The sequence below is a fragment of the Aquila chrysaetos genome, chromosome 14 (genome assembly GCF_900496995.4).
Source record: "Aquila chrysaetos chrysaetos chromosome 14, bAquChr1.4, whole genome shotgun sequence".
NCBI lineage: Eukaryota > Metazoa > Chordata > Aves > Accipitriformes > Accipitridae > Aquila > Aquila chrysaetos.
Genome location: NC_044017.1, coordinates 6,167,871 through 6,195,223, shown reverse-complemented (window position 1 = coordinate 6,195,223; position 27,353 = coordinate 6,167,871). Strand labels below are relative to the sequence as shown.

At 42.3% G+C, this 27,353-nt stretch overlaps 2 protein-coding genes and 1 long non-coding RNA gene across 4 annotated transcripts in view; 2 read left to right on the top strand and 1 right to left on the bottom strand.

Moving 5' to 3' along the window:
* UGGT2 (UDP-glucose glycoprotein glucosyltransferase 2) overlaps positions 1-760 on the bottom strand; it is a 91,222-nt gene extending 90,462 nt beyond the window's left edge. For both annotated transcript variants that reach the window (XM_030036294.2, XM_030036295.2), the window contains exon 1: positions 560-760. In XM_030036294.2, the coding sequence (XP_029892154.1) occupies positions 560-708 (149 nt within the window). In that variant the 5' untranslated portion in view covers positions 709-760. The remainder of the gene's footprint in view (positions 1-559) is intronic.
* Positions 761-970: 210 nt separating this feature from the next.
* Positions 971-17,179, top strand: LOC115350725. Its single transcript, XR_003926576.1, has 6 exons — positions 971-1,039; positions 1,642-1,715; positions 3,227-3,281; positions 14,412-14,531; positions 16,522-16,631; positions 17,035-17,179. It is a non-coding gene; the product is annotated as an uncharacterized LOC115350725 (long non-coding RNA).
* A 906-nt stretch (positions 17,180-18,085) lies between these two features.
* The window catches only part of HS6ST3 (heparan sulfate 6-O-sulfotransferase 3), a 312,981-nt gene continuing 303,713 nt past the window's right edge, over positions 18,086-27,353 (top strand). The window contains exon 1 of the mRNA XM_030036619.2: positions 18,086-19,087. Coding sequence (XP_029892479.1) covers positions 18,525-19,087 — 563 coding nt within the window. The 5' untranslated portion in view covers positions 18,086-18,524. The remainder of the gene's footprint in view (positions 19,088-27,353) is intronic.

Sequence of the window (27,353 nt, the reverse complement as noted above, 5' to 3'; positions counted from 1 at the left end):
GTTAACAATACCTTTTTAAAAAAGACATGTTTTGCTACTAGAACTTCACACCTTCACTAATACCTTTACACATAATTATTTTATTCATGAGTGAAAGTAAGCTAATTGGGGTGAGATGAAGAGATACTGTTACTCAGTGGAAGGTAGGGATGGTGTAGATTGGCCCATTGCTTCTCAACCTAACCTGCAAAACGTCCGAGTAGGTTAAATACAAAACAATTTAAATAGCACGCTTAAAACCTGAGAAAGCCTGTCAGCACTATCCATAACGTTTAACAAAGGGAGAAAACAGTTAAGCCTCATACCAAAGGAGCACTTTGACACACCCTCCCGTAGGGGAAGAGAGGGGAGAAACGCAGCCATCCCTTTCCGACAGCTCACCTTCCCTCTCCGCCGGCGCAGCGGAGAGAAGAAAGGGACCCCTCCCTCCTCCTGCCCCTTAGCGAGGCACCCCCGACCCCCAAGAGACAGCCAGGGGAGGTTTCCCCCTCCCCGGCCGAACGGCCCCCCGCGGCAGCCATGGAAGGCAGCAGGGGGAGGAGGAGGAGGCTGCACGCACCTCGCCTCCAGCAGCAGCGGGGTCGCCGGCCACTTCGCCGCCAGCCGGGCCGTCACGGACTGGGAGGAGGCTGGAGCCCTGCGGCAGGAGCACGGCTGGGCACCCAGGAGGGCGAGGAGGAGGGCAGGCAGCAGGGGCCAGCCCGCCATGAGGAGAACGGGGCGGCAAGGAGCCCTCAGGGCGGCCGCAGCCCCCTCAGCGTACGCCCCGCCCACACGGCCTCCGCCTTGCTCCTACTGGCTGTGCTGTACCCTCGCTCTCGGGCTATTGGTCAGCCCAGAAACCACTCAGAGGCTGACGCCAAAGAAATAGCGGGGCCACCCAAGGCTCGCGCGGTGACACGCGGCGCTGGGGGCGGAGCGCGGGTGGCTACCGGGGCGGCACGCGCCCCCGCGCAAGCGCAGGAGCTGCGTCAACGCCGCGTCCCTGAGGCGGGGTCCTGTCCCCGCCCCGCGGGGCGCGGGGAGTCCCTCCGCTGAGGTGGGGACGTTTCCGTTATGTTTTTTATAATTCTGGGGTTGTTTGAGAAGTCTGAGTTTTGCGTAGGGTCTCTTTAGGCTTCAGCTGTGGGGTTCTGCCGTTACCCGTGAGCGGCACCCTCGGTTAGGTGGGCGCCGTTGGTTCCAGCGGCAGTGGCCGCTCGCAGCTGAGGGGAGGCCGGGCGGTGTTACCCCGGAGCGGGGACAGCAGCTGCCTCCCCTGACGCTCCCCAAACCTCCCGGTGCCTCTGCTTGTGCTTGGACTTACATGGCTGCTCTCCCTCGGCCTTTACAAGGGTAAAAATAGTAGCTAAGATCTTACCAAGTGTGAGCAGCTGTTGTAGATTAACCCCAGCCGGCAACTAAGCACCACGCAGCTGCTCTATCGCTCCCCTCAGCTAGACAGGGGAAAGAAAAAGATAACAAAAGGTTCGTGGGTCGAGGTAAGGACAGGGAGAGATCACTCACCCAATTGCCGTCAAGGGCAAAACTGACTAGACTTAGGGACAATTAACTTAATTTACTGCCAATCAAATCAGAGTAGGGTAATTAGAAATAAAGCCAAATCTTAAAACGCCTCCCCCCCCCCTCCTTTCTTCCCAGGCAGGGCTTCACTCCCCAAATTTTCTACCTAACCCCCCCCCAGCAGCACAGGGGGATGTGGAATGGAGGTTCTGGTAAGTTTGTCACATGTTGTGTCTGCTGCTCCTTCCTCCTCAGGGGGAGGACTCATCACCTCTTCCCCTGCTCCAGCGTGGGGTCCCTCCCATGGGAGACAGTCCTCCATGAACTTCTCCAACATGGGTCCTTCCCGTGGGCTGCAGTTCTTCACAAACTGCTCCAGCATGGGTCCCTTCCACGGGCTGCAGTCCTTCAGGCACGGACTGCTCCAGTGCGGGTCCCCCATGGGGTCGCAAGTCCTGCCAGAAAACCTGATCCAGTGTGGGCTCCTCTCTCCACAGATTCTGCCAGGAACATGCTCCAGTGCGGGCTTCCCACGGGGTCACAGCCTCCTTCGGGCATCCCCCTGCTCCGGCATGGGGTCCTCCCCGGGCTGCAGGTGGAGATCTGCTCCACCGTGGACCTCCCTGGGCTGCAGGGGGACAGCCTGCCTCACCATGGTCTTCACTACAGACTGCAGGGGAACCTCTGCTCTGGCGCCTGGAGCACCTCCTCCCCCTCCTTCTCCACTGACCTGGGGGTCTGCAGGGTTGTTTCTCTTACATGTTCTCACTTCTCTCTCCAGCTGTAGTTTCTGAGCCACAGCAACTTTTTGTTCCCTTCTTAAATATGTTATCACAGAGGCGCTACCACTGTCGCTGATTGGCTTGGCCTTGGCCAGCAGCGGGTCCATCTTGGAGCCAGCTGGCATTGGCTCCATGGGACATAGGGGAAGCTTCTAGCAGCTTCTCACAAAAGCCACCCCTGTAAACCCCTTGCTACCAAAACCTTGCCATGCAAATCCAATACAGCAGCTTCATACAGAATATATATATATATTCATATATAGTGGTTGCTGGAAGGGGGAAGGACTTAATTTTTCCCGTCCTCAAAGTGAAAGTTTTCCAAACCAATTTATTTTGCTCACAATCATTTCCTGACTCTTTAAAGCTGCTGTGTGGATGGCAGGAGCCAGTTAGGGCACTAGTCTAAGGAGCAGGCTGTGGATTGCATAGTTTGGTTCGTCAGTGCTCAGGACTGGTCAGTATAACATCATATGTACAAAAAAAAGCAATCTGTTTGCCAGGTGTTCTCAAACTATGGTACAGAAACTCTGGCCAAACAAAATGCCTGTACTTAACATGCTGCTGGATCTTTATCATCCAAAAGTATGATACAGACAACCCTGAGGGTTGTTCATATGTAAATTCAGCCTGGGGCCTTTGTGTTTGATCTTTTTTGGACTTATTCTCACAAATTTGTGCTGTTATAAGACCTCAGACAATTTTCAGGTACCACTGTGACACATCAGTGATGCCAACTTTAATATAAATCAGTTGATTTAAGTTAACCTTACCTAGGACTGGTAGTCCAGCCTTCATACACCTCTGTAGAAATAACGAAAACCACAGGAGTATTTCTCTTGGTTCATGTGTAAGGCCATTAGAAATAACGAAATTCAGCATCTTTTATATGGAGAAAAGTTCTGACTTGCTGTCTAAGCATCTTTTTTCTTTCATATTGACAGTTCAGAAGCCGCTGCTGCTAACAGAGATGGCATGGCCAGAGTACTATACAGATGAGTAAGTTTGGGCCCCTTGTGTTTCTGTGCTAATAACCCATGTATGTGGCCAAACTCTTGCATCCACAGAAAGTAAAAAAGCATGTGATGAACGGATAAAAGACACTTCCACCACTCCCTAGCAGAGGTCAAAATGCATTTGAGGGACTTAGCAGAACTCACGCTACACTTGTTCTGCCCAGAATAGGCTATAGCTGTTTTATATTGACCATCTACCAAAAAAAACCCAACCCCAACAATCCATCTATGGTTAAAGGAGTTAGTAACAAGATACTTTTTGCTGTTTCTTCAGCCCAAACTGAAATTTACTAAGCATGTTCCCCATGTATATACATTTACCACACATTTTTCATAACTTCATGCAATACTCTGTATTTGGGATGATGGATGCATCTACCTTACCCTAATCTATCAATTACTTTTCTATATAAAGTTGCTGTATTATGTTTTGGTTGATATTGATATTGAAGAGGCTGCTATTGTTGCTTAAATGTGAATTCTTAATAGCTTGTAGTTGTTTCATCGTGAGCTGTGACAATTTATGATTTGCCATACAAAAAGATAAATAAAAGTTTGTTGCCACTGGTTATGGAAATACAACTAGATTTGGATTCAGTGGCAAGATAAAATAGTAGCTCTGAATCAAAGGTCGCATAATTAATCTGTGGTGAACTGCAGAAAATAATTTGTCCAGTTTTTATCCTTTCTGCTTAAATTCAGAGATCTCCGTGAGACAGAAAGAATCTCCCTGCCAAGGTATATCTCTCTCTCTCCCATTTAGGACTACTGTTTTATTAGGTGCTTAAAATTTAGGATCATATATAGGCTAAATGAAGTTGGAAGGGACCTCAGGAAGTCTCTAGTCCAACCTCCTGCTCAAAGCAGGGTCAGCTCTGAGGTCCAGTCAAGTCTTGGAAAAAATCCAAGGCCAGCACCTGTACAACCTCCCTGGGTAACCTGATCCATTGCTTAAGATGCAGTTCTGATTGCTCCTCAGAAAGAAATACATTATCTTCCTTAAAAAAGCTTTTGCATATTTATTCATCTTCCCTCTGCTTTGGTACCTTAGCTACATTCTAGCCACAAAGAGCCAATACACACTTTTGAAAAATCTATTTCTTTATATTTGGACAAAGGCAGATTTTAATCTTTTAAGCGGTGTGCAAACCTAGAAGATGGTGAGCAGACTTAATCTTCATTTCTAGAGCAGAATTTTTTTGTGATTAAGTATTCCAAATAACACTTGGACATTCTTGTACGTACATTCCATATTTGTGTGAGAAAACCCCTTAGTTCTCTGAAACCGTTTTTCAGCAGAACAGAAAAACAATTACAGCAAAATTTTAAAATTATTCATGCCACAGCTGCGCAAATAAGAATTGATTATCATAGCTGTTTCAGTGTGAATAGAGGAAGTGATTAATGAATGCTTCTCAGTAAGATGCAAATGTTTTATAGTATATGTCACAGTGAGCTATGTCTATTTAATAGAAACAGTAGCAATAAGTGAAAATAAGTTGAGCTTCATCAGTGTATTCAGTTAGCTGAAAATAAAACTTTATTTTTTAACAGATTGAAAACAATTTTTGAGCTGAAATGCTCCCTTTCTCCCTAACTTGTAATGTAAATGTCAAACACGAGTCAGAAGGTATACCTGTTAACTGGTTATTAATTGATGGCCTCCTGAGCAGTAACTGCTGGCATCCTTTTACCTTGCTGTGAGATTGGAGGCCGATCTCTTCAGAACCTGTCAATGTCACTTCTGTCAGGCATCTGAGGTGTTTCCCTGATGGGGTTAAGGGTGCCGTACTGCATTGCTTTTCGTCCATTCCATTGAAAATAAAGACCAACCTGGGTTATTTGATTAGCAAATCTCAATATAGTAGTATTATGTAATAAACAATGCAACATATAGTCTGTTAGTTGTTCATTTTGCTCTGCAGGAATGAGCAAGTGAAAGAAAAATTGATGCAGAAGTAACATGAGCTTGGTTTCAACAGCTCACGGAAGCTGCTCAGTGGCAACCTTCTGGCAAGCAGAATTTATGCTGCTTTGCTATGCCTACACATGCAGCTGCAGTGACAGTAAATGGCTCTCTTGCAGTATGCTTCTCTTTCCAGCTTTATTAAAAAAGAAGAGAAACTGAAGCAACATTTTGCTTTGTAAAATAAACATGGAAGCTACAGCTACTTATTTAAAATGACCCACCTCAGAAATGTAAAGAATATACTTCCCGGGCCAGATCAACAAACTTCCCACAAATCTCTGGGCATGTCTGTACCACATAGTGGAGAACAGTAAAATGTGGCCATAATGGGGAATGCAGCTTCATGTGGATACACCAGCTCAAGTTCGTAAGCAATGCCACTGCTCTGCTGCGCCAACAGGACAGTGTGATTGTATTGATTTCTGGATTGTACTGTATCACACAGGTGAAACACCGGTGATACAAAAATTAGCCTAAAATATACAATAAGGCTATTACATCACCATTGTTAATCATTCAAATAATAGCCACATGCTTGTACATGGTTTGTCATATGCAAATGTTTGAGAGGTTATAACTTCAGTAGACAGAATATTTATAAATAAAAAGTACTAAGTTCAGTATTTTTACATTAATTCATAAGCTGATATGTGCAATTAAGTGCCTCAGGACAATTCTGGCCACATAGTGCAACAGCACCATCAAAAAAGACTTTAGTGTGAAGGTACAGGTGCATTCACTGAGAAAATACAGTATTTCCCAGAACAGAGGAGTAGGATTTGACTTGTAGGCCTACCATGTATGAATCAAAAGGTGCTATTGCTACATGCAAGGTGGAAAATATAAAGATAAGATACCTGTACAACAAAGTATATCAGTGATTTTTCCTTTTTAGTCAGCTCAGTGAGTCAAGTTCTGAATCCTTTCCAGGATGGCTAAGAAAATGTAAGTTGGAAAATTAGCCAATGAGTCCTGAACGTGCACTCAACCAAGTCACCTTTGACAGAAGCGAGGACTGCAGAATCACGACATACTGTCTACTTAAAGCCAAGTGCAGTTTTTCTTTGAAGAAACTCTTCTGTCCTTTTTAAACTGGTTCAGAACTGCAATTGTGTTTTCACCTGTGCAGCTTTGTGTGTAGACTGCACCATCCAGCGTCCTCCAGTGAAGGCATATGCTGGGAGGCAGGGCTGTTTGACGCAGCAGCTCCTGGCTCAGGCTGAATTACAGACTCGGCAGGAGCAAGGAACCACTGCTATGTGAGGAGGCATGTGCTCCTAAAGAGGTAACTTCTGCAGTAACTCCCTGTTGCCGGCTGTGCACGGAGCAGTGTTTGGGCCACAGCAGAAGCCAGGCACCGGGACCAGCTGCTCACAGGCTGCGTGTGTCTGAGCAGCCGGCCAGAGAAATCTCGTGTTTATCCCTTACTTCCCACTATTCAGTCTTGCTAGCACACCTCCAATGCAGGAAAGAAAAATATAATGCACCTCCTAGAAGGATGCTCCCATCGGCATTATGTCATTCTAATTTCAGAGAGTGGTGACACTTAGGATTACATCCTGTCTTTTATGAGGCTGTGACTCTTGACTGGAAAAGGTGCTGAGCAACCTGAGGTAACTTTGAAGCTGGTCCTGCTTTATGCTCAAGTAGAACAAGATGGCCTCCAGCCCGCTCTTCCAACCTAACTATGTTGTGCGATTTGGTATACTACTTATTTAGAACTTGCTTAGCATAACTTGCTTAGCATTACTAGCTAAATTTGCTGAAGCCTTAGACCACAAGCCGTGAACTTTCACCTAGATGTGTTGAACTTTTACTAGTTAAGTGAAAGAAGGCCCCAGAGCCGGTTCAAGCCAGAAGATAAGGAAGCTACAATGTCAGTAGAAGCTGCAACCTTAGAAATAAGAAAAGAGATGGCGTGCCTAGGGACAATGAAGGGACCCAGTGAAGAACGGGAAGACCCCAGACCTTAATATTACTATTGGTCCGAACTGTCGTGTGAGGAGTGGGGAACTTAGATGGTAAGGGTATAATTGCCCAGGGATTTCTTTGTTCGGGGTCCCCTCTTCGGAGCCACCTGCCTTGAGCTGTATTGCTCTTAATAAAAAGGACTTCATAGAAGAATCTTTTCAGCTTATTGATTCAGCAGAAACCTAGAGTCAAACCCTGTTATGGTAGCTGGCATGCGTAATTTCCATAACAACTATTCTGTGACTCTTAAGTGTAATTTATTTTAATTAAGGCTTTATGTAGCTAAAGCAAAACAGAACAAGCCATGCTGCTTTATTTTGTGAAATACAATGGATTTATTTCCAGTGGAACAAATTCCAATGCTGCTTTTCAGATTTTGCTATGTCCCTTCTCATCGGTCTATCATTTTGGTAATGTTAGTAGCAAACTAGTAGATAGGTTTCTCGCCTGTCAGGGCTCATTTCAGCTCACTTCTCAAATGTGAAAAAGAATACTTATGGACAAGTCATCTAAAGCTATTCCTTCCAATAATTTATGCTGAATTTCTTTAGAGGGAACATAGAAGTATTGCTTTTGAATGATGCAAATTAATATTTTATGTCCTTTTCAGTTAATCTGAGTATATAAAATTTCCAATTTTTATGATTTATACACAAAACTAATTACAATCCATTGTGAAGACAGCTTTAAAAATCAATGTAAAAAATAACAGTTACACATAAATGAAAGAGAAGCAAAAAGTGCAGCCACAAGCTATTACACATATAATGAAAATGGATTTATTGCTCAAGTCTTTTATTACCTTCTATTATTAAAGCATTAAGAAGGTCTCTTAAGTTTAATCCAAACTGGAAAAGACACATTCACATGCACATATATATGATATTCCAGGCAAATATATATATGCTAAAGGACACTGTGAGAATGAAAGCTCCCAGCAGAAAATTAGAAATTATGATTCCCATATCTCTGAAGTCAGCATGATGTATCTGTCAATGAATTATAAAATGTGTACTTTAAAATGTTCATAAACCGTGGAAAACTCAGGAATTACAGTTTTTTAGCACTGGAACATACACATATAAATTCAATCCTAGGTTTGTAGTAGCCTAGCACATTTCTTTGGTTCCAATGGCACTAGCCACTCAAAAATCCAAGGAAGTACAGTCCCAGAGAAATAACGGGTCACTGAACACTAAAGTAACTGCAAAGTTGTGGTTTATATCTGCATATGAAGAGATTCAAATATGCATATTTCTGGAGCTTTGCACCTGTGTATTGAAGTGATTGCACATAATTAGCAATGTGATTATCAAATATGTTTTCACATACCGCATATAATTAGACTTACAGAAACACACTACATTTAGAATATTTTAATGTAGATAAACTTTGAGGGCAAAAATGAAGTGTTATTAACAAAATGCAAATTGTTTAACCCCTAATGTGCTAGCTTCTGCTAATGCTACCTCCTGTATCTTTCCGCTGGTAGAGGAATTCCCAGCCGTGCAAGCTTACCACAGTGGTGAGGTAAGAGCCGGTGGGATGTGCTGTGCAGGCTTTTTCACCCCTCCCTAGTGCTGCTGAAGCAGTGATGTGCAGTTCCAGGCTATGGGACACTGAAGACGTAGGAAGGAAGAAAAAGAAGGCAACAGGATTAATGCTGGATGCACGCTATCTTGATGCATACTCTTTTGAATATCTTTGTCACTAAAATAAAAGGGTCATGCATCTAGACAGATATTTGGCTAACTTCTAAGATTATACATAGGTGTATATCGTAATCATATATAACTAATATCTCATCTTAAACTAGGGGAAAATTATGTTTATCTGTTAGTTTGTAATAAAGCTAGGTTTCTAGCTGGAAACCTCATCTTTATTTCAGTTTTCCATTATTCTGTGATCATGACTTCCTAGATTAAATGAAGTTAAATTAGAAATATGCTGCCGGTACTGGTTATTCACATTTGTTAAACTGCTGTTCATACTATAGTTTTGATAACTCTGACAGTTATAAACAATTTACTATATTATATTAGGCTGATATACTTAGGCCTCTGTTGTGGTTTAACCCCAGCCAGCAGCTAAGCACCAGGCAGCCGCTCACTCACTCCTTCCCGCTCCCACTGGGACGGGGAGAAGAATCAAAAAAAAAAGTAAAACTCATGGGTTGAGACAAGTATGATTTAATAACTAAAGTAAGATAAAATACAACTCTAACTACAACAATAATAAAATATAATAGTAATGAAAAATAGTATAACAAAAATAAAAGAAAAAAAAAAAAGCCCAAGAAAAGACAAGTAATGCACAATGCAATTGCTCACCACCCGCTGACTGATGCCTGAGCAGCGATCCACCCCTCCCACCCAACTCCCCCCAGTCTATATACTGAGCATGACGTTCCGTGGTATGGAATATCCCTTTGGCTAGTTCAGGTCAGCTGTCCTGGCCATGCTTCCTCCCAGCTTCTTGTACACCTACTCGCTGGCAGAGCATGGGAAACTGAAAAATCCTTAAGTTAGGATGTGCGCTACTTAGCAACAACTAAAACATCAGTGTGTTCTCAACATTATTCTCATACTAAATCCAAAACACACTGTACCAGCTACTAAGAAGAAAATTAACTCTATCCCATCCAAAACCAGGACAGCCTCCTGAAAGGATTAAGATTAAATCATAGGTCTACTCTATGACACTAAAGAATGAAATGTGAGATCCTGCCTGCTGGAGGTCCTAGCAAACTTTTCCAAAAGAGTCTTTCTAAGAGTCTTCCTTCCAAAAGAAGGTGTAAGCTCCCATTTTCTGCACATTTTTGCTAGAAACTTGGGGTTCTCAAACACTTTATTAAAGGAATGCAATTATAAAATCTCTGGACAACTTGTATCCTACTATTTCTTAGCAGTTAGGAGAGAGGATGATAATTATGTTAAAAACATCCGTATTTAAATAGCTTTACAGCATATGAATTGTTATGTTACAATCATAAACATCAATTAAAATATTTTAATGCCTGTTAATTCCCAGTTATGCTTACACATAGCCTCGGATGAGTGTTCGGGGCTGGTAATTGTTTTACAGAACAAATTCTGATATTTCACTCACTGTCAGTGGTCTGCAAGCCACAGTGTGACTACACTGTTGTGGGCCACCTCTGTCTTCTCTTAGCAGTGCAATTCTTATTCTATTTCAGCTTTTCTTTTGCCACAAAATGATATACAATGTTGGTAGTTTGTATGTACATGCTTCTCCTCACTAAACCACTTCAACTTCAGGTGCCTTAGACCCCTTGGCTAAACAAGGTGCTTTGACCAGCCTCTATTTTGATCTCCTTTTCTGCCAGCTGGAGAATTATTCCCTCATTTTTTGCCAATTCTTAATCTGAACAAACACTCAAGCAATCTTCACCTCAACTCTCCTGCTGAATTTACAGTTTATTCATCTCAAACCTGTCACAGTGTTGAACAATTTTTCTTCCCTCTCGTATTTCTTAGCTAGTCATTGGTCTGTCACAGACAGACTGCAAGGCCAACAGATCCTTCTCTCTGCTGAGGGTTAGGGGAACTGTTAGTATCTTGACATTTTCTGCCACAATTTGCTGTTACAGGTTAAAATTCCCAGTTCTTATGGTAATTACAGTTCCTAGCATACTTTAATCCAAGATCATAAGATAAATTAGTGCTGGAGGCAGATGTCTCAAACCAAGAGTTCAAACTGAGTGTGAGCATCTAACCTGTCACTTACAGTACTAGTGACTTTTCTGCACTGTGGCTTTTGTAGGTCGGCCGATTTGAGGTAATAGGAGTAATACCACTGCAGCCCCGGCTGTGAAATAACTTACATCCCTTCATAATTAAACCTGAATTCCTCTCAGCATTTTCCAGAAGTCCAACTGAACTTTTAACTGATGGCAGGACCAGTATTTCACTGATCTTGGTAGGATGATTTAGAGAATAAATATTACCATTCATATATTTTATGAATACACAAAAAGACAACATTAACTCTTTGTATGGCTATACATTAGGGAAGAATCACTGATTACATGCATTTAGGTGCTTATGAAACGATAGGTAAATAAGAAAGAGTTAAGAAAAATCCCCAAACAAGACTTGGAATCCTTCTCAGAAAGGGTTGAATTGTTCTAAAACCTCCTATATTACATTAAAAAAAGTGCGGTTCATGAATTAAAACTTCAAAGTATCCAGGTTGGCTTGCTGAAATGAATCCAAGAAAGGTCTAGTAAGAAATAGTGGCAACCCAGAAAGTGATAACAGTTCTGAACTTGCTGTGATTTTCAGTAAGGAGTTGCAGGTCAGTTGTAAAAGAAAGGTTCAGACTTGTGGACAGCTGTGAAAGCCAGATAGGGGTGCTACAAGTCTGGAAGTTGAGCCTGATCTACCGGTTGCAATGCTTTTCTCCATTTTCCATCTGTATCCCACAGAGATCAGATGAAAGAGATGAAAGAGTCTGAGATCAAATACTACAGAAATAATTTTTTTTATCCTGGAGAGGGAAACTTCTCGGAAGATTTTTTTCGTTGCTGCTGTTGGGGCTTTTTGGTTTTGCTGTTTTTGTTTTTGTTTTGGGGTTTTTTTGCATCACATCCCAAAGACTGAAAAGATGAACAAAAAAAGAAGGGAGGGGAGGCCTAGTGGATAATTTCTAATATTACTTCAGATTTATTTCTCAGAAAACACTGAAGTTTCTAGACTTCATACAAAGTTGTGATGGGGATTTGGATCAAGTTAGACCGTGTCTATCCATCGCACATCTAAAAGCCAGTCCTGAAGGAAAAGAGAAGATATGGCCTGAAAAACTTTGAAAACCTTAGTAATTTGACTTCTAGACACAAACAGAGGTGCTCAAGATAAACTGATAGTGGGATAAGTTGTTTGATGGGGACTTGCATATTAAGACCACCTGAAAGGAAGCAGAAGGTTTTGGGTGATGGTAGGAGGAAGAAAATATTGCTGTGATGCATATCACCAGGTGGCAGTGTTACACAGTCTTGCAACTCCTATGCGTTACTATAGCAAAAGTTTCGGGATCTTGGGAGGAATACTGATAGGATAAATATTAGTTTTTGCTAGGCAGAAGGAAGCATGTAGCAGTTTCAGAAGAGACAGATCTCTCTCTGCATTGATCTCCCTGATCAGAGTCAATTCTTGGGAGGAAGTTACAATCTGGGAACTTGGATGTTGGCTTGGACACCTTAATCTTTAAACAAGGGAATTTATTGCACACTGTTAGACTGTTCTTCACTGGGAAAAACAAAAGACCATAGGCAAATGCAGTAGCATCCTTCACATGATTGACAGTGACTGAGTCTGTAGCATTTCCACTTGTACCTGAATCTGGAAAAATAAATGTGGACGTGGTACAGATGACAGGCCTTTGATCTGTAATAAGTCCGCAAAAGCTGCCCTACACGCTAAAGTTTGCATCATAAATATTGCAGGATTCAGAAGGCTGAGGGCTGGAAGGAATGTGTGTAAGTACATCTAAGTTCTTCTGTGCACAGAACAGAAATGGGAGAGCAATTTGCTGTGTCTGTCCTGCTAAATGCTTTCCCCAGGCTATCTTAATGTTGCAGATTCCGGTTGTAGAGAAGCATACATAAACAGCCCTATGTTTAGGGGGTTTGGGGTTACAAAAAACCACCCTGCATTTCATGCTCTTTGCTTTCTCCCTTTGGTGCAGGACCAGCATTTGCTGCTAGTCATTTGATATTACATCTTTCAATAACTGGAATATTTGTAACTCCACTCGAAGTATCTTCCCACTCACCAACCCTATCTGGTCATATTGTGAAGCTGCACAAATCTTTTGAACAGCAACAGCAGTCAGAGGCTCTTTGGCTAATTTGCAGGCACTGGCCACACCTCGCATCATCCTTGCTACAGTTCTGATTATACCTGGATACCAGCAAGGGCTCGCTGGTTCCTGTCCCTAGTGCCACCCCATTCTCTAGGCAGTGGACTCCAGTAAGCCCTGTACGTGGCCCTTACATGCCAGAGATTTTCTTTGCTAACTAACATACTGTAACTTCAACCTGAGTTTTGCAATGTAACTTGGCTATGCCACAGTACAAAAGGCAAGAGAGAACATAAATTTTTCTTCCTTAAATGAAAAACTGCAAATACTCAGTGGTGTTGTCTACATCAGTAAATTAAACATGTTCAGGAACTTTCTTGGATACTGAGGCCAAATAGCATGACGTGGTCTGACCTACACTGAAGCTGTAATCTTGGTCACTGAGTGCTGGTTGGAAACGATTTCTGGAATGGTTTGACTCCCAAACTATGTCCAGGAGTTGTTTGGGAGAGTGCTAGTTGGCACATGCCCAAACAGGGTCACAGCATTTTCTCATTTTTTATCTGCTAGATGCAGAGACAAAGCGCAGGAATGATCCCTGATGCAAGAGCAAAAGATGGCCAAGTTTACGTGGTAGAAAGGAGATCTACCTATAAATATCTAGTTTTGGCATTGATCTAAAAAATCTGGCTCAAAGTTTTCAGAAATGTTCCTTTTTGGGGAAACTATCTTCCCAACAACTGTAACTAAAAAAAAGTATTGCAATATTTCTGTGAGCAGTTACATGGTTTTAAACAAAAGAAAAATTACTAGAATGCTGGAAGTGATTTCAGATGTTCTGATTGTCCTAGGTCAGCATCTTACACAGGGAGAATTATGAATATTCAAAGCAGAATATAGCTGATCCTTTCTCTCATAAGGAAAACACGCAGCAACATGTAAGGAATGACTTGCAGAAGCCACTGCATATGGTCTGGCACATATGAGACATTGACTGAAAACATTGCTTCTACATTGTCTGCGTTCTGACTAAAGGAAATAAAAGGGGGTCATAGGTTTAATAAAGTTATTACATCCAGAAGAAGAATGGCAAGCAGAAGTGAAAATTAACAAGCCTCATAATGAATTGCAACTTTACAATACGATGGACTGGTGACAGTATAATGCATAAATTGTTTTAAAAGGAAGACTACAGCACTCAACGTGCCATTGAAATGGAAGGTTCAGTAAGTGCACATACGGACGAAAAATAAGGGAGGTTTATACTTTAAACCTTGGAACAAATTAATCCCACAGAGATGACTGAAGTTAACATGAGTTTATTAATTTAACAATTTTTATCCTTGTGACAAGGGAGACACCTGGGACTTGCTGCACAATGAAGAATTGGTTTATTGGAAATCTCAACTGGCTACAAGTGTTGAAACAGCTCAGGTCAAGTGGTGATAAATAATTTCAAGAAACCACTGTGAGGTAGGTGTCACTTAAATTTTACATTAACAGATCTATTAGATGTTAACCTTGTCAGGCAGGTATTTGCTAAATGAAATCATACTTTTGCACCTTTGCTTCATAATATCGTTTGCCTACTCATGCATTTTGTACAAACCTGATGTTGTCACTGACACTGTTTCACATGCCCGTTGCTTCAGACTAGCAAATATTGTATTGACCTTTAAAATAAATGGTAAGTATGCCAATTTTTATTTTTAGCAACTCAGAAAATGTATTGAGTGTTACCTCGGAATTGGCAAGGAGAAGGGACATACTGTGCTGGAATTTTAAAATAATTTTGTGTGCACATTTTCATGCATCTGGTAGAAATGACAGTAGAGCTGGCATGTAAATTTTAACAGGTGAAGGTATTTTGCCTGAAATTGTTAGGAGGAATAGGTCATTTCAGGATTATTTTATTTGAATGATTGGTGAACTCTGAGCTAAACACTGACAGCATAGGATCTTGAGGAATTATTATGTTAGAAAAAAGAGAATCCTAAATCTTACTTGTAATTCTTTTATTTTGAAATCCACAGAAACTACATTCATTTTGTAAGAGTATCTCAAAACTAGCTTGTAAGTGACTTTGGATTTTCCTTGTAGTTAAACTCTCATTGGAGATTTACAGATGAGTTGTATTTGAAAGGGAAAATGTTGGGATTGAACAGTGTTTGCAGTTTTTAGGGCTTCATTTTGAGCCCGGTCGTGTTCCCATTAAATCGATGGCAGCACGACTGTGTTCAGAATGACCCTTATCATCGCTTCATTGATGCTAATGAGTTACAGCCATTGACTTCTAAAGAAACTAACTGATTTTATTAAAGCTTAATCCACAGGGCCTTGCACAGTAACGTGGACCTCTATAAAGAGAACATAAAATGCTACCAAATGAAAAGGCTATGTTCTCTGTGTAGGGATACTTAGCCTCTGCTGAGCATCGTGAGACCCAGGTTCACTCTGGTGACCCCAACTGCTGTTCGAACTAGGGCCACGTTCAGTATAACTTGGGGTGTAACTGCACCCCCCGTATGCAGTTGGGAAGAACTGGGTGGTGGTTGGACGTGCCATGGGTTGTGACTCTACATAAAGCCACAAACCATCATTAAGAATATTAAAATTCATAAGTAAAAGCCTGTCTTTGAAAGCTGCATAAACACATTAATTCATGTGGACCTGAAAGTGCTTTTTTCTAGTTTCAGAAAAATGAGAGCTTTCTAAAAGTCAAGTTTTTAATTTAAACCTTATTATAAATATTTTTACTTCTCTTGTGCATCCTTTCTGTCCAGTAAAAAATATTTTTTGCCAGTCTTCATAAATCAGTCACTGTCTTGAGTAAGTTTAAATAAATAAGAATTTTAAATTTAACTGAAATTCACAATTTCTCTGTTTAGCAAATTTAGCTTTGATCTCGTTTTCATGGAGATGAAGGTACAGTGTCAACAGTCTGGTATTTAATGAGAAAATCTTAAATTATAATAGCATTTCTGTATCTTACTTCAGTCTAAATCCTTTAGCAATGCTTTTATTCCAAATACGAATTTACCCACACAAGCCTTACTAGTGCTATTCTGTTACCAAAACAAGGCTATTTTTAATGTTGCTTCTTTTTTTTTTTTTTTTTTTTGATGGTTGCTTGTTACATAATGAATAGGCTGAGGTGAGAACAAAATGCTTCTGTATCTTACATGTATAAATATTTACATTTCTCTGGAATAGGCTTCCTGTCGCCTAGTAAAAGAGAGAGGTTAAAAGGCAACCTCATTAAGTCCACACTTGGGAGGCCCAGGGAGTCAGAGAGCAGGTGAGCACAGTGGAGGGCATAGCAGAGAAAAGAGTCAGGTCTCCCTAGAGGGAAGATAGATGCTCTGCTAATCTCGCTGGCAAAGAACACGGTGATTTTCCAAGACAAAAATGCTGTTTTCCACTTTGGAAAGAGTGACTGCATGCACACCTCTTGTCATTACAGACTGAACAGGTTCATTTGACACCAGAGTCTGCATTTTCTTCTGCCAGAGGATGGAGGGACCGGGCTTCCAGTACCGTGGTGTGTGGCTGTAAAAGGCTGAATTCCACCAGGTAAGCCATGGCATTCTCCTTACAAAATTTCACTGAAGATAAAACTGCATCTCTTTTGATGTCTTGGCAAGACTCGAGAACTTGCTACTCTCCGACTTTTACCAGTGTGATACCTTAACACTGCTGTGGTACCCTGGAAATGTGTATGTGTGGGTGGTACGTTTGTGTATTTGAAGTCAGGTGGTGTGTGTCCTTCTTCTTGTGGTGGCAACGTTTGGAATATCTCACAATGTTTAGAGTTTTAACTCCTTTTGTTTAGATTATTTTGTGGTAATTTCTATTATTTCTGGCAAGCTTTAATGGGAGCTGATACTCTCTTCCAAGAGTCCAAATACTCTTACTTTCTATATAAAAATCTTCAGCTTAAAATACATTGGTCTAACTATTTTTTTTTATTGTAAAGTTAAATGGTCCCATGGGAAGGCACTACTCTTCTGTTACCAGCCCTCCGGAGGTGAAGTTGTCTTTAGAGTTGAGCAAGAAAGTTGCTTTAGCACTGTCAGATATCTAATTAATGCCTCAGTAAATAAAGGCATTCTGTAATTAAATAACTGAGATGTGCAATCAGTCCTAACATGAAATGCTTTGCATATTAATATATTCTAATCCAGGAGCTGTACAAGGCTTGTATATGGATATGAAGTGTTTGTAACAGACTTTTATGGAGAGCTCATCGCAGACAAAACAGTGTTTTTGACAAAACTCAGCTAAGTGTGACCTGTAAGCTAAAGGTTTGAATGTGTATTAAAAATGAATTTTCAACAGGGAAAACAACACAGTTTCATACTGAGGATTGTTGTAAATATGTGAAGGGGTTTGAAAAATCAACTTTTAAACCTTTTAATAAAGTAGCTGCTGGGGAATCGATGTTCCTGCCTCGGGAATATAAAGTTTTCCGCAAAGTCAGTTCAACATTTGGGACTTTGTGCTTTGAAGACCACAAGAACCAACAGCGCTGCAGATCATCTCATCTACATTTAATTAGTTAATCTGTGTAGTAGTCGGTGTTGTCCGACCCAGTTATATGGAATACTTTAACACTGGGGTTACGGGCACGGGCTGGAAACTGCAAACGGTACAAGACACCCTCCCACCCCCCCGCCCGAGCAAAAATAACGGGATATTAAGGATTTTAAAAGGAAAAAAATGACGTTCTCGGTCTCCCCACCGAGGCGCCGGCAGGGCCGCGCCAGCCCCGCCGCGCCGAACCCCACAGTAGCGGAGGGGGCGCGTGCCGCGAGCGCACCTGGCGCAGCCCCTTGTCAATCTCATTGGCTGCATTTCGCTCCGCCCCCGACTCCTCATTGGCTGCTTCCGCCCTCCCCCCCCCACCCGCGGGCGATCGGTCTCCGTCCGATACCTGGAGGGGAGCGAGGAGCGACTCCCACCGCCCCCGTTTAACTCTCCGCCCGCTCTCATTGGCGATAGAGCCGGCGTGCTAGGCTCGCCCATTGGCTGCTCAGGCTGCCGGCTTTGCTCCGATTGGCTGGCGGGCGGGGGCCGCCCCGCCGGGGGCCGAGCGGTGTGTTTGGGCTGGAGAGTTGCCGGTGGAGCGGGCTCGGGAGCTGCCGTTGCCGCCGCCGCGCGATGGGCGCGCGAGCGCGCGGGGACGGCGCGAGGCGCTCCCGCCACGGCGCCTCCCGCCCGGCGGGCGGCTCCCCTTCGCCTCAGCCGCGGGGAGCGGGTACGGGATGGCCGCCTCGGGCGGGCTGGAGCGCGGCGCGCTGGGCTGAGCTGAGCTGAGCGGTGCGGAGCGAGCCGCGGCCGCCTGCGAGGACCATGCCGTCGGGAAGGGAGCCGGGCGCCCCTCGGCTGCGGGATCCGAGCGGGGCGTCCGCCCTGTCAGCGCCCGGCAGCGCCTAAAGCCGCTCCGCGCTGCCCCCGCGCATCGCCATGGACGAGCGCTTCAACAGGTGGCTGCTGCCGCCGCTGCTGGCCCTGCTCTTCTTGCTCATCGTCTACCAGTACGTGTCGCCCGCCTGCCCCGGCGCCGCCTGCCCCCGCCGCCCGCCGGCCTCCGCCGCCCGCCGCGGGGGGGGCCCGGCGGAGCGGGAGGAGGAGGAGGCGGCGGCGGGCGCCGCGGAGGAGGAGGCGGCGGCGGCGGCGCTGCCGCGGCTGGTGGCCAAGTTCCCGTTCGCGCGGGGGGAGCTGTGTCGGCGGGTGCGGTTCGACATGCGGGGCCGCGACGTGATCGTCTTCCTCCACATCCAGAAGACGGGCGGCACCACCTTCGGGCGGCACCTGGTGCGCAACATCCGCCTGGAGCAGCCCTGCTACTGCCGGGCCGGGCAGAAGAAGTGCGCCTGCCACCGCCCGGGCGGCGACAAGGACACCTGGCTCTTCTCCCGCTTCTCCACCGGCTGGAGCTGCGGGCTGCACGCCGACTGGACCGAGCTCACCAGCTGCGTGCCCGCCGCTATGGAACGCCGGGGCTGCGCCGGTAACCGCACCCTCAGGTCAGTGCCGGCGGCGGCGGCGGCAGCCCTCCCTCAGCCCGCCCCGTGGGGGGGGGGGACGGGGGACACGCGAGGTGGCGGGTGCTTGATTTCCACCCGCTGGAAGTCTGTGCCCACTTTTCCCGGCGCGGTGGGAAGGCTTGCCGTCAGTGGGTCCCCCTCTCCGGCAATTTGGCAAGAATTGCTCGCTGCCGTCGTCACTAAGAAGCAAACGGGGGGGATAAAACAAAAGAAAAAAAGGCTTATCTCCCGGAGGAGGTTCTAGTTTGGGCTGGTCCCCTCCCTGTTTGTTACCTGTAACGCATTCGCTTCGCCTCAAATTTGTGCTGATTCCACGTAGCGCGTGTGCAGCTGCCTTTTGTACAGGTTAGCGGGAGAGAAACTCTGCCCGGTTTTATGCAAGTTTCTCCTATCTGTCCTTTTGAAACTTGCTTTTAACAAAACACTACGCTCTTCTGCGTAAGAAGCGTGCCTCTGCAGAATCTAATGGATCGCTGCAGCTGCCGAACGGTGTAACTAGTGGAGTTTGAAGTATCCAGAAGCCCTTCAACTCTCTTTTTCCCGTGTTTCTTGTTGGCAGATAGACTGGTTCTCTGCTTCCCGTTGTGTACTGATCGCTCGCTGTTATGTGCGAGCTGAAAGTCGGGAGACGATGTGTGCCAGGCTCTGTGCAGGAACGCAGTACTAGCAAAAATCACACCCTTAATGTGCTTTGGATGATCTAATGACGGTGAAAAACTACTGAATTTTGCGTGCATGTTGCCTCCCTGCATGTTATCTTGTATTGTGCTTTTGTTGGGTCTTGCAAAAGGTCTTGTCTGGTTTTAAAATGGAAAAAATTGCCAGATGGGTAATCTCTCCATACGAGATGGCTCTAGGTGATTCACTAAGTTTTGGGCTTTGTTCTGATTTATTTACTATTAAATCAGATTATCAGGCTAATACTAGATCCTGTCTTCACTTGTATGATAGATTTTGAACATGTGTAGTAAGAAGTTATGAGCTGAGTTTTCTCTTAAACCTTTGCCCTGTAATGATTGTAACTTCAACATCTGTAAAATATTTAGGAAAAATAGCTTTCTTTTTTAGTTCTATAGTTTTTCAGATAACTTACGTGCTTTCATTTTACTATCCATCTTAATTTCATGAGTCTGCAAACTTCAAATTTTCAGTAGGACCGCTCACACATTGTTTTGTGCCTTGTCATTTAAAACCAGGTACAGTCCATGACATAGGTGGACTCATTTTCACAGGGCCTATTCATGAAGACAATGGAGTTGATTATTGTTGTTGTTGAACAATTTGAAGAGTATAGAGTATTTGACGTGAACATCAAAGGCCCTCCCATACCGCAAAGCTAGTCACATTTTGCATGACTCCAGTCAGGGTAATTTGAATTTATTGTTGATTGTTGTGGACTTGGACTGTACTTGCAGAATACTGTTAAGGTAGTTCACACAATTTTGTAAAAGATGTTTAGCTGAAGATAAAATGTATGTATTTGTGTGCTAATGGAAGAGAAATGCTGTGAATGTCTTCAAGGACGAAATAACTTGGTGGTAACTGTACATCTTTAAGGAATATTCAGTAAACTTGTAATGTAAACCAGGGAGGGGAGGAGGAAGAGTAATACTTGTAGAAATGTCTGAAAACAAATAATCTGCCACTGAAGTCCTCTTTTCCTCTCTCATGAAGAATATTGGTAGGTAAATAACTGAGCGCTAAACTGAATTGCAAACATTACAAACAGGCAGTAAAATTGGAGTAGCGGCTTCAGTACTTTGAAATAAAAACATGATTATATTACGTAAATTTAAAACTTTGAGCTGAATTACAAAGCAGGTCATAATGGTTATTCAGTGGATAATTAGTAATTATTTTGGCTGAAGACAGACATGTAGTGACATTTCACCGTTACAGCTGAATAGTGTTGTTTTTTTATTTTTTTGTTTAGATAGTGAGCGATTTAGTTAGTGTGACATAGCACTTCTTGATTCGTCTTTACCTAAGTGAGGAAAGTGCTGTGAATAATTATTTGTTGCATCTTTCTAATACTTGTTTCTTCTTGTATTATATCCTGTGCTAGGCAGACACCTTTTAATTTTTCCCTTGTTTTCTCTTTGTAATCATGTAGCTTGACTTCAGTTTTTCAAGGAGCTGTAAAATGAATCAGATAACCCCAAAGTGCTGATTGTCTCTGCTGTGAATGTCTTTGCTCCTGGTAAAGTTGGAATCAAGCCTAAAATACTTTGCTGGAGGACTGTACTATTAGAGGCATGCATCTAAGTTTGGTTTGTGGCTTTTTTTTTTTTAATTCTGAATGGAGAATTGGGAATGAGGAGACTGTATGCTTAAAATAGGCAAGAAACTAGCATATGAGTCTAACGTAAAGTATACTAGTTATTTTTAAGTCATCCTTTAAATCTTCTGAATGTATTTGAGGCATTAGACTTCCTTGAATAGCTCAACTTCTCTCTTCTACCTTCCACCTATAGAGTCAGAAAATGAGGCTAAATTGGTTAAGTATTTGACAATGAATTTTCTTTGTGGCTAGGAGGACAGCAGGACAAACCATATTATGAATTTGGTACTGGCGTCTTTGATCTCTTGTGCCATATGTTTGATGCAGTGAGGATGGTAAGTGTATTTTGGATTTTTTTTTTTGTTTCTCCTCATAGCAGGGTGTTAATATAGTCTGTTCTTTCAGATCTCTGTATAGGTAGCCTATCTCTTACTACACAGAGGGAATAAGGGATTTGGAGTGTAAATCTCCACATTCTGAAAATTTGCTTCTTAGAAGGCTGGTAATAGTGTAACATAAGTAAAAAATTAGGCAAGTGTTTCTTGGAAGTATTTTCTTTGCTATTTTGTTATGAGTAAGGTAGATTAAGTCCTACCTTTTAATTCAGGTCTTTAGAAGAGTTCATGAAGAAACTATAATTAGAATTTATGGGGGAAGGGGTTAGGTGGTAGGGAAAGGGGGGAGTGGATGATGGTCCTAAGGGTCTTAGAAGGTGTGTGAAGCACTAGCTCACCCTGGGTTCTTTGTCTTTCATGGGCAGTGTGTTTAAAGATGTTTTACTTCTGAAATCTCATCAGGGTTTTGAAGAGACTTTATCTCAGCTTTTCCTGTTTCTGATGTTGACGTTTTGAAGTCTTGGGTCCCAAGAAGGAACACAGGGCAGAAATTGCTGCTGTGCCTCAGCAATTTGAACTTTTTTTAAGCGCAAGCGCCAGCTCTAATTTTTATGTCACTTGACCTTTACCTCTGCATGACTTGCAGTGTCCTGTATGGGAGACTGCATGGTATGAAGTGTCCCGAGCCCTTGTCCCAGCTTAGGTACTTCAGTATGAAAAGTTGTTTGTTGTCAGTGTATTGGATGCTATTGTGAAGTTGTAGAACTATCTTTTTTGTTAAGAATCAGTTATTCTTTTGAATGACAGTACTTTAACAGAGAAAAAACAAGCCAAAACAACAACTTGAGACTTTATTTCTTCGAACATTTGCATATGTTTTAATTTTCAGGATGCAAGATGTTCTGCTAAAATACCTGCTTAAGTGTTTACAGAGCCAGGCTATTAGTTTTTCATACTAATGTATAGCTTTCACTTTTACAAAAGTTGCTGTCTGGATAGTGAGGGTATTGAGAAGGGTATGCAGCTGATGCAGTTTTAAATCAAATTCTTAATAGCGTAGTTTTCAGCTCAACATTGCAAATAATTAGTAGTATTAAACCAGTGGGACTTTTCCCGTGAAGATGCAGTTAGGTTCACGTGGAAGTTCTTGCATCAGTAGCATAGCCCCCCATACATTGGACAGGAGAGTTACTGCTATGCATTGTGTCTGCAGCTTGGGTTATTTACTCTGCCTTACAAAAATGGGTGTTACAACATAAAGTAACTGAGACTGGCATGGAATCCTTTTTTTTTGTCTGGTTTTTTTTTTTTTTTTTTTTTTTTTTGAGGAACAGTCTTTTGTGTATTTGCTTTGCTGTCTCTGGAAGTCATTGAAGTTGATGATGCTTGTGTTTAGCTCCATGTCTGGAACGTGGCTTTCCTTCAGTGGTGCCAAGAAGCTGAGGCTACGGAGCCTTAGCCAATGTTGCTTGAGGAAGGAAAGGGAAGAGAAATGTTAGATGTCTATACCCGGGATGCCAGGGAAGAGTTGGTCTCGAGTCTGAGTCAGTGATGTTAGGCAACCTCTGTAGACAGTGGGGAGAAACGGAATAATACAGGCAGTCCTTTGGAGGGTCTAAGGCATGTCTGATGCCTGCTGAATTGTCTTCCCGAGGGCCAGTTCTTCCTTTCACTGATGATAAAGGAAGATGGGAATGGCTAATTGGGACTTGATGTCTAAAACTAGTTGAGAAGAATTCCGCATCTAATGTTGAAGAGACATTGTCCAAACTCATTGTCTGCCTCTGTTAGGTTACCAGGTAAAACCTGGTGTTTGGGGTAGGACTTGCTTTGCCTCTCTACTCTATGTATGAGGGATTGAGAGGGGACCTTAGAAGTCCTAATCAAGGCACATTTTCTCCCTTGCTGGTGTGCCTGCAATGTCATTAATAATTATTCATTATTATTTATTACAAGTTTAATTAAACTAGGAAGGTAATCTTTTAAACTACACACTTGAAAGAACACTGCATTGAAAGTGTTGTCTAATTTTCTTATATGAAACAGTGAAATCTGTCTAATTCTGTAAACCCCATGAGCTTTATTATCAGTGCAGTTTAGTCTTCGAAACTATTGATTTTCATTAATTTGCTTCCATTATACTCTCCATTTCTTCATGTCTGTGTAACTTACTGTGTGCTCCATTATTCTATGGAAGTATAAATCAGCGGTAAACCCATGAGTCATGGAATTGGAAGAGCTGAATAGAAACTATTAGTAGGTTTCCTTTTTCTTCTTATGCAGTCCTTTATTTGACTACTGAGTGTTTTTAAAGCTCTAGCAATAACAGAGCGTAAGATGGACTCTGTTCTTTGCAGCCACGGTAACTATGATAATCATAAAAATGTAAGAGTGTTAATTGAAAATCAAGACTACGCTGAAGGTAGCGGGGAGAAGAGAATAAAAACTCACAAATATTTAAAGTGGGAAAAAAAGAACAAATTCTCTACCATACCTTGGTATCTTCTACTGAAATGAATGTTAGAGCCAGTAAGCTTTATGCAGTTTTTTTTATAAATGTAAGGAATGAGAAGGATTAAACAATTTCCTGAGGTCCTGCTACTGACAGTGTGGGTTTTTTCCTTCCTTTGTGTTGGGTGCTTTAAAAGAACTTTGGTAATCTGCTCAAGAGTTTCTTTGTCCTTTCTATTGGAAAGTGGTGTTGTCTCCCCCGCAATGTTTAGCGTGAATCTTATTAACTTCAATTTTAAGCCCATTGCATCTTCTGTCTTTTGAGAAACTGAGAACAAATTGATCCCCCTTTCTCTGCAGTAGCCTACTAGGTACTTTGGTTCTTAGGAAGTTCTCTTTCAATCTTCTCTTCTTAAAAAAGTAACCAAATCCAGCTAATGCTGTATTTCTTGTAGGCCATTCTTTATGTTCCTTCTCTGTGTCAGCTGTTTTCTTGAAATGGGATGCTTCAGTGGGGGTACGGTATTTCATCTATAAGTGTACTACAAAGTGGAGCAAAAAAGATTACTTTGCTTATTCTGAAAGTTGTGCTTGTGGTTGTACACTTCAGTGATGTTTGCCTACTTTGCAGTTGTCTGGCATTGGCTGTTCAGCTTGGGATTTAGACACTATTCATTTTCTTAAAGTCTAATACTTATATTTCCCATTTGCTTTTTATATGAATTTTGTGCTCATCCCCACTGGATTTTGTTCCTCTTCTGTCAGTTCTTTAATTTGTAAAATTGATTTAAATTTTAATTTTGTCCTTCCTAGCTTTTCATCATTGGCATATTTAATAAATGTATTTTGTATTCAGCATCCACGTTGTTGATGTAAACATTGAATAGAATGAAATTCCTTTGTAATAAACCTTTTGTTTGATATAACTCTCAAAACTGCTTTCCAGGGAGTTCTGCCCCTGCCACATCACATTTGTTTTCTAGACCATGTTTTTTTCTGGCTTATGACACTAATGGGAAATGTTTCTAAAGTCATACTTCTTAATTATTATTTTTTTTTAAAGCATTTCCTTCCTACTGTTCCTATTCAGAAGCAATTACTGTATTTTAGAGGGAAATTAGGCTGATTTGATCCAACTTGATTGAGATAGTAATGCTGTCTGCTAATCTTTTCTTCTATGTTTTTAAAGATAACTTGTCTTGGAACTTGTGGCAACAGCTAGCAACTCTCCTTAACTACTTTTTGCACTGTACTTGTCTCCTGTGAGATTTCCCTTGCTCAGAGCAGCAGACAAATGATTGATGGGGACAGAACTTTTCAGCATCAGGGTTGTCACAGCTCTGGAAAACTTTTGATCCAAAGATAAGTCTTGTCTTCAGACTTTTGAAGCTGCTGCAATAAACTTCAGCAGGTTGCCTACAAAAATGACGAGAACTCATGTTTACTGTTACTGGTTAGTATTGATAAAGCAGTGATCAGTGCTAATTCAGTTGGGAATTGCTTGTTCTTATTCACCCATGATTGTAATTTACAGATAACTGAGAAACTTAGTAGGTTTTGAGACAGGGAGGTGCATGTTATGAAAATGATGACCTGATCTTCTAGTTGTCTGGAAGAGAACTTAGTGATTTACCCAAGCAAACTTGCTTGCTCCTTTCATGCAGACCTTACTGCTTCCTTTTTAATCTAGCTTAATGTATCATGTAGGGGTGGGGTTTTGGCTTCTTCCGGTATTTAATTCTGGAAATAGGCTGTCTTAATATGATTTTCTTTAAAATGAAGGAGCTGTTTTCTTCTTTGTGCAGGAGCCAGGCAGAGAAACTGTGGGGGAGAAAAGAGAGTGGAAGTGTCAGTAGCATCCCCTAGGGCTCTACAGTGTTATAAGACACAGCAGCTGTTGCAACTCTCTCATGTTATTAAGATGCTTTTTAATTTCTATTGACTAGCTGCCTAATTTGGAGTAATTTCCAATCCTCTTGAACTGGATATCGCTTAAATTCTTACGTAGCTTTGGGGTATGTATTGGTTTGAGGTGGAATGGGAAAAGTTACCATTTGAGTGGGAAAAGTTGCTGTGTAATGCCATTACACTGATAGAGACTAAATCTGTAGACCCAGCCAGTGGCAAAAATAGGGGTAAAATTGTGAGCTTACTCTTCATTTTTGAGAACTCTGTGTGGAGGAAGAAAAAAATCTCTGCCAGCTCAGCTCTAGTGATCACAAAGAAGCTTAATGGAAAGTGTAGAGAGCTGGTTGAACTGAATGATTTCTCCCTTCAGGTGTGTTGGCAGTTTTTATGTGTTGCCTTCTAAGTCAGCAAGAGTAAAGCATTTCCTCCTCGAATTTGGTGCAGCCATGGTAGTGAATTGAGCTCATAATGTAAAGACTCTGCTGCTCTCTGTGCAGAATGAGACCTGATGAAAGCAAGGAAACCTGTATTCTTTAATGTATTTAGTATTGCATTCAACTTCCTCCCTGTTCTCTGGGAGTATTTATAACCCAAACTTCTATTCTAGTCCTAAACTACATTGGATGTCTTAATGTTCCCAGTTGCCTTAGAAGGTAACTTAAAGTTCTTTCGAAGTTCTGTTATTGCTGAACAAGGTTTTCAAATGCTGTGTAGGAGGCTGATTGTATGAATTAAGGGTCTAATTTGGACTGCCATAATGATAAAATGATTCAACCTTGAAACAGCTACTGATTTGTGGAGAACAAATTAACAACGGAACTATTTTGGGATTTTGTTCAAGATGGCATAAATCGTCTTTCAGAACAAATTCTAGAGTGGCAAAATCAATAACTCTTGAAGTACTTGGGGGCTGTTAGGTGATCAGTGCTCGAGATCTCAATATGTATTGACTAAAAAGGTATAAAATGGATTCTTGTATGGGTAGGGCCTTTTATCTTCAAGCTCTTAGGACTTTGGTTCCACTATGAAGCTTACTGTTAGGTGGCCTCATGTACACTTCTACAAAGACCTGGTGTTTTGCCCACAGCTTAAAGTCATCTTAGAAAAAAGATGGGGGGGGGGGGATTGGCTTTTAATTAATAGTTTAAACTTAATGTCTTAAACCCCTTCTTTTCTTTAAAAATTAGTAATCTGTTAGAAAATCGTTGATGTAAAGTGGATTTCAGACATATTAGAAGTGTTCCATTAATACAGTTATATGTCAGTTGTG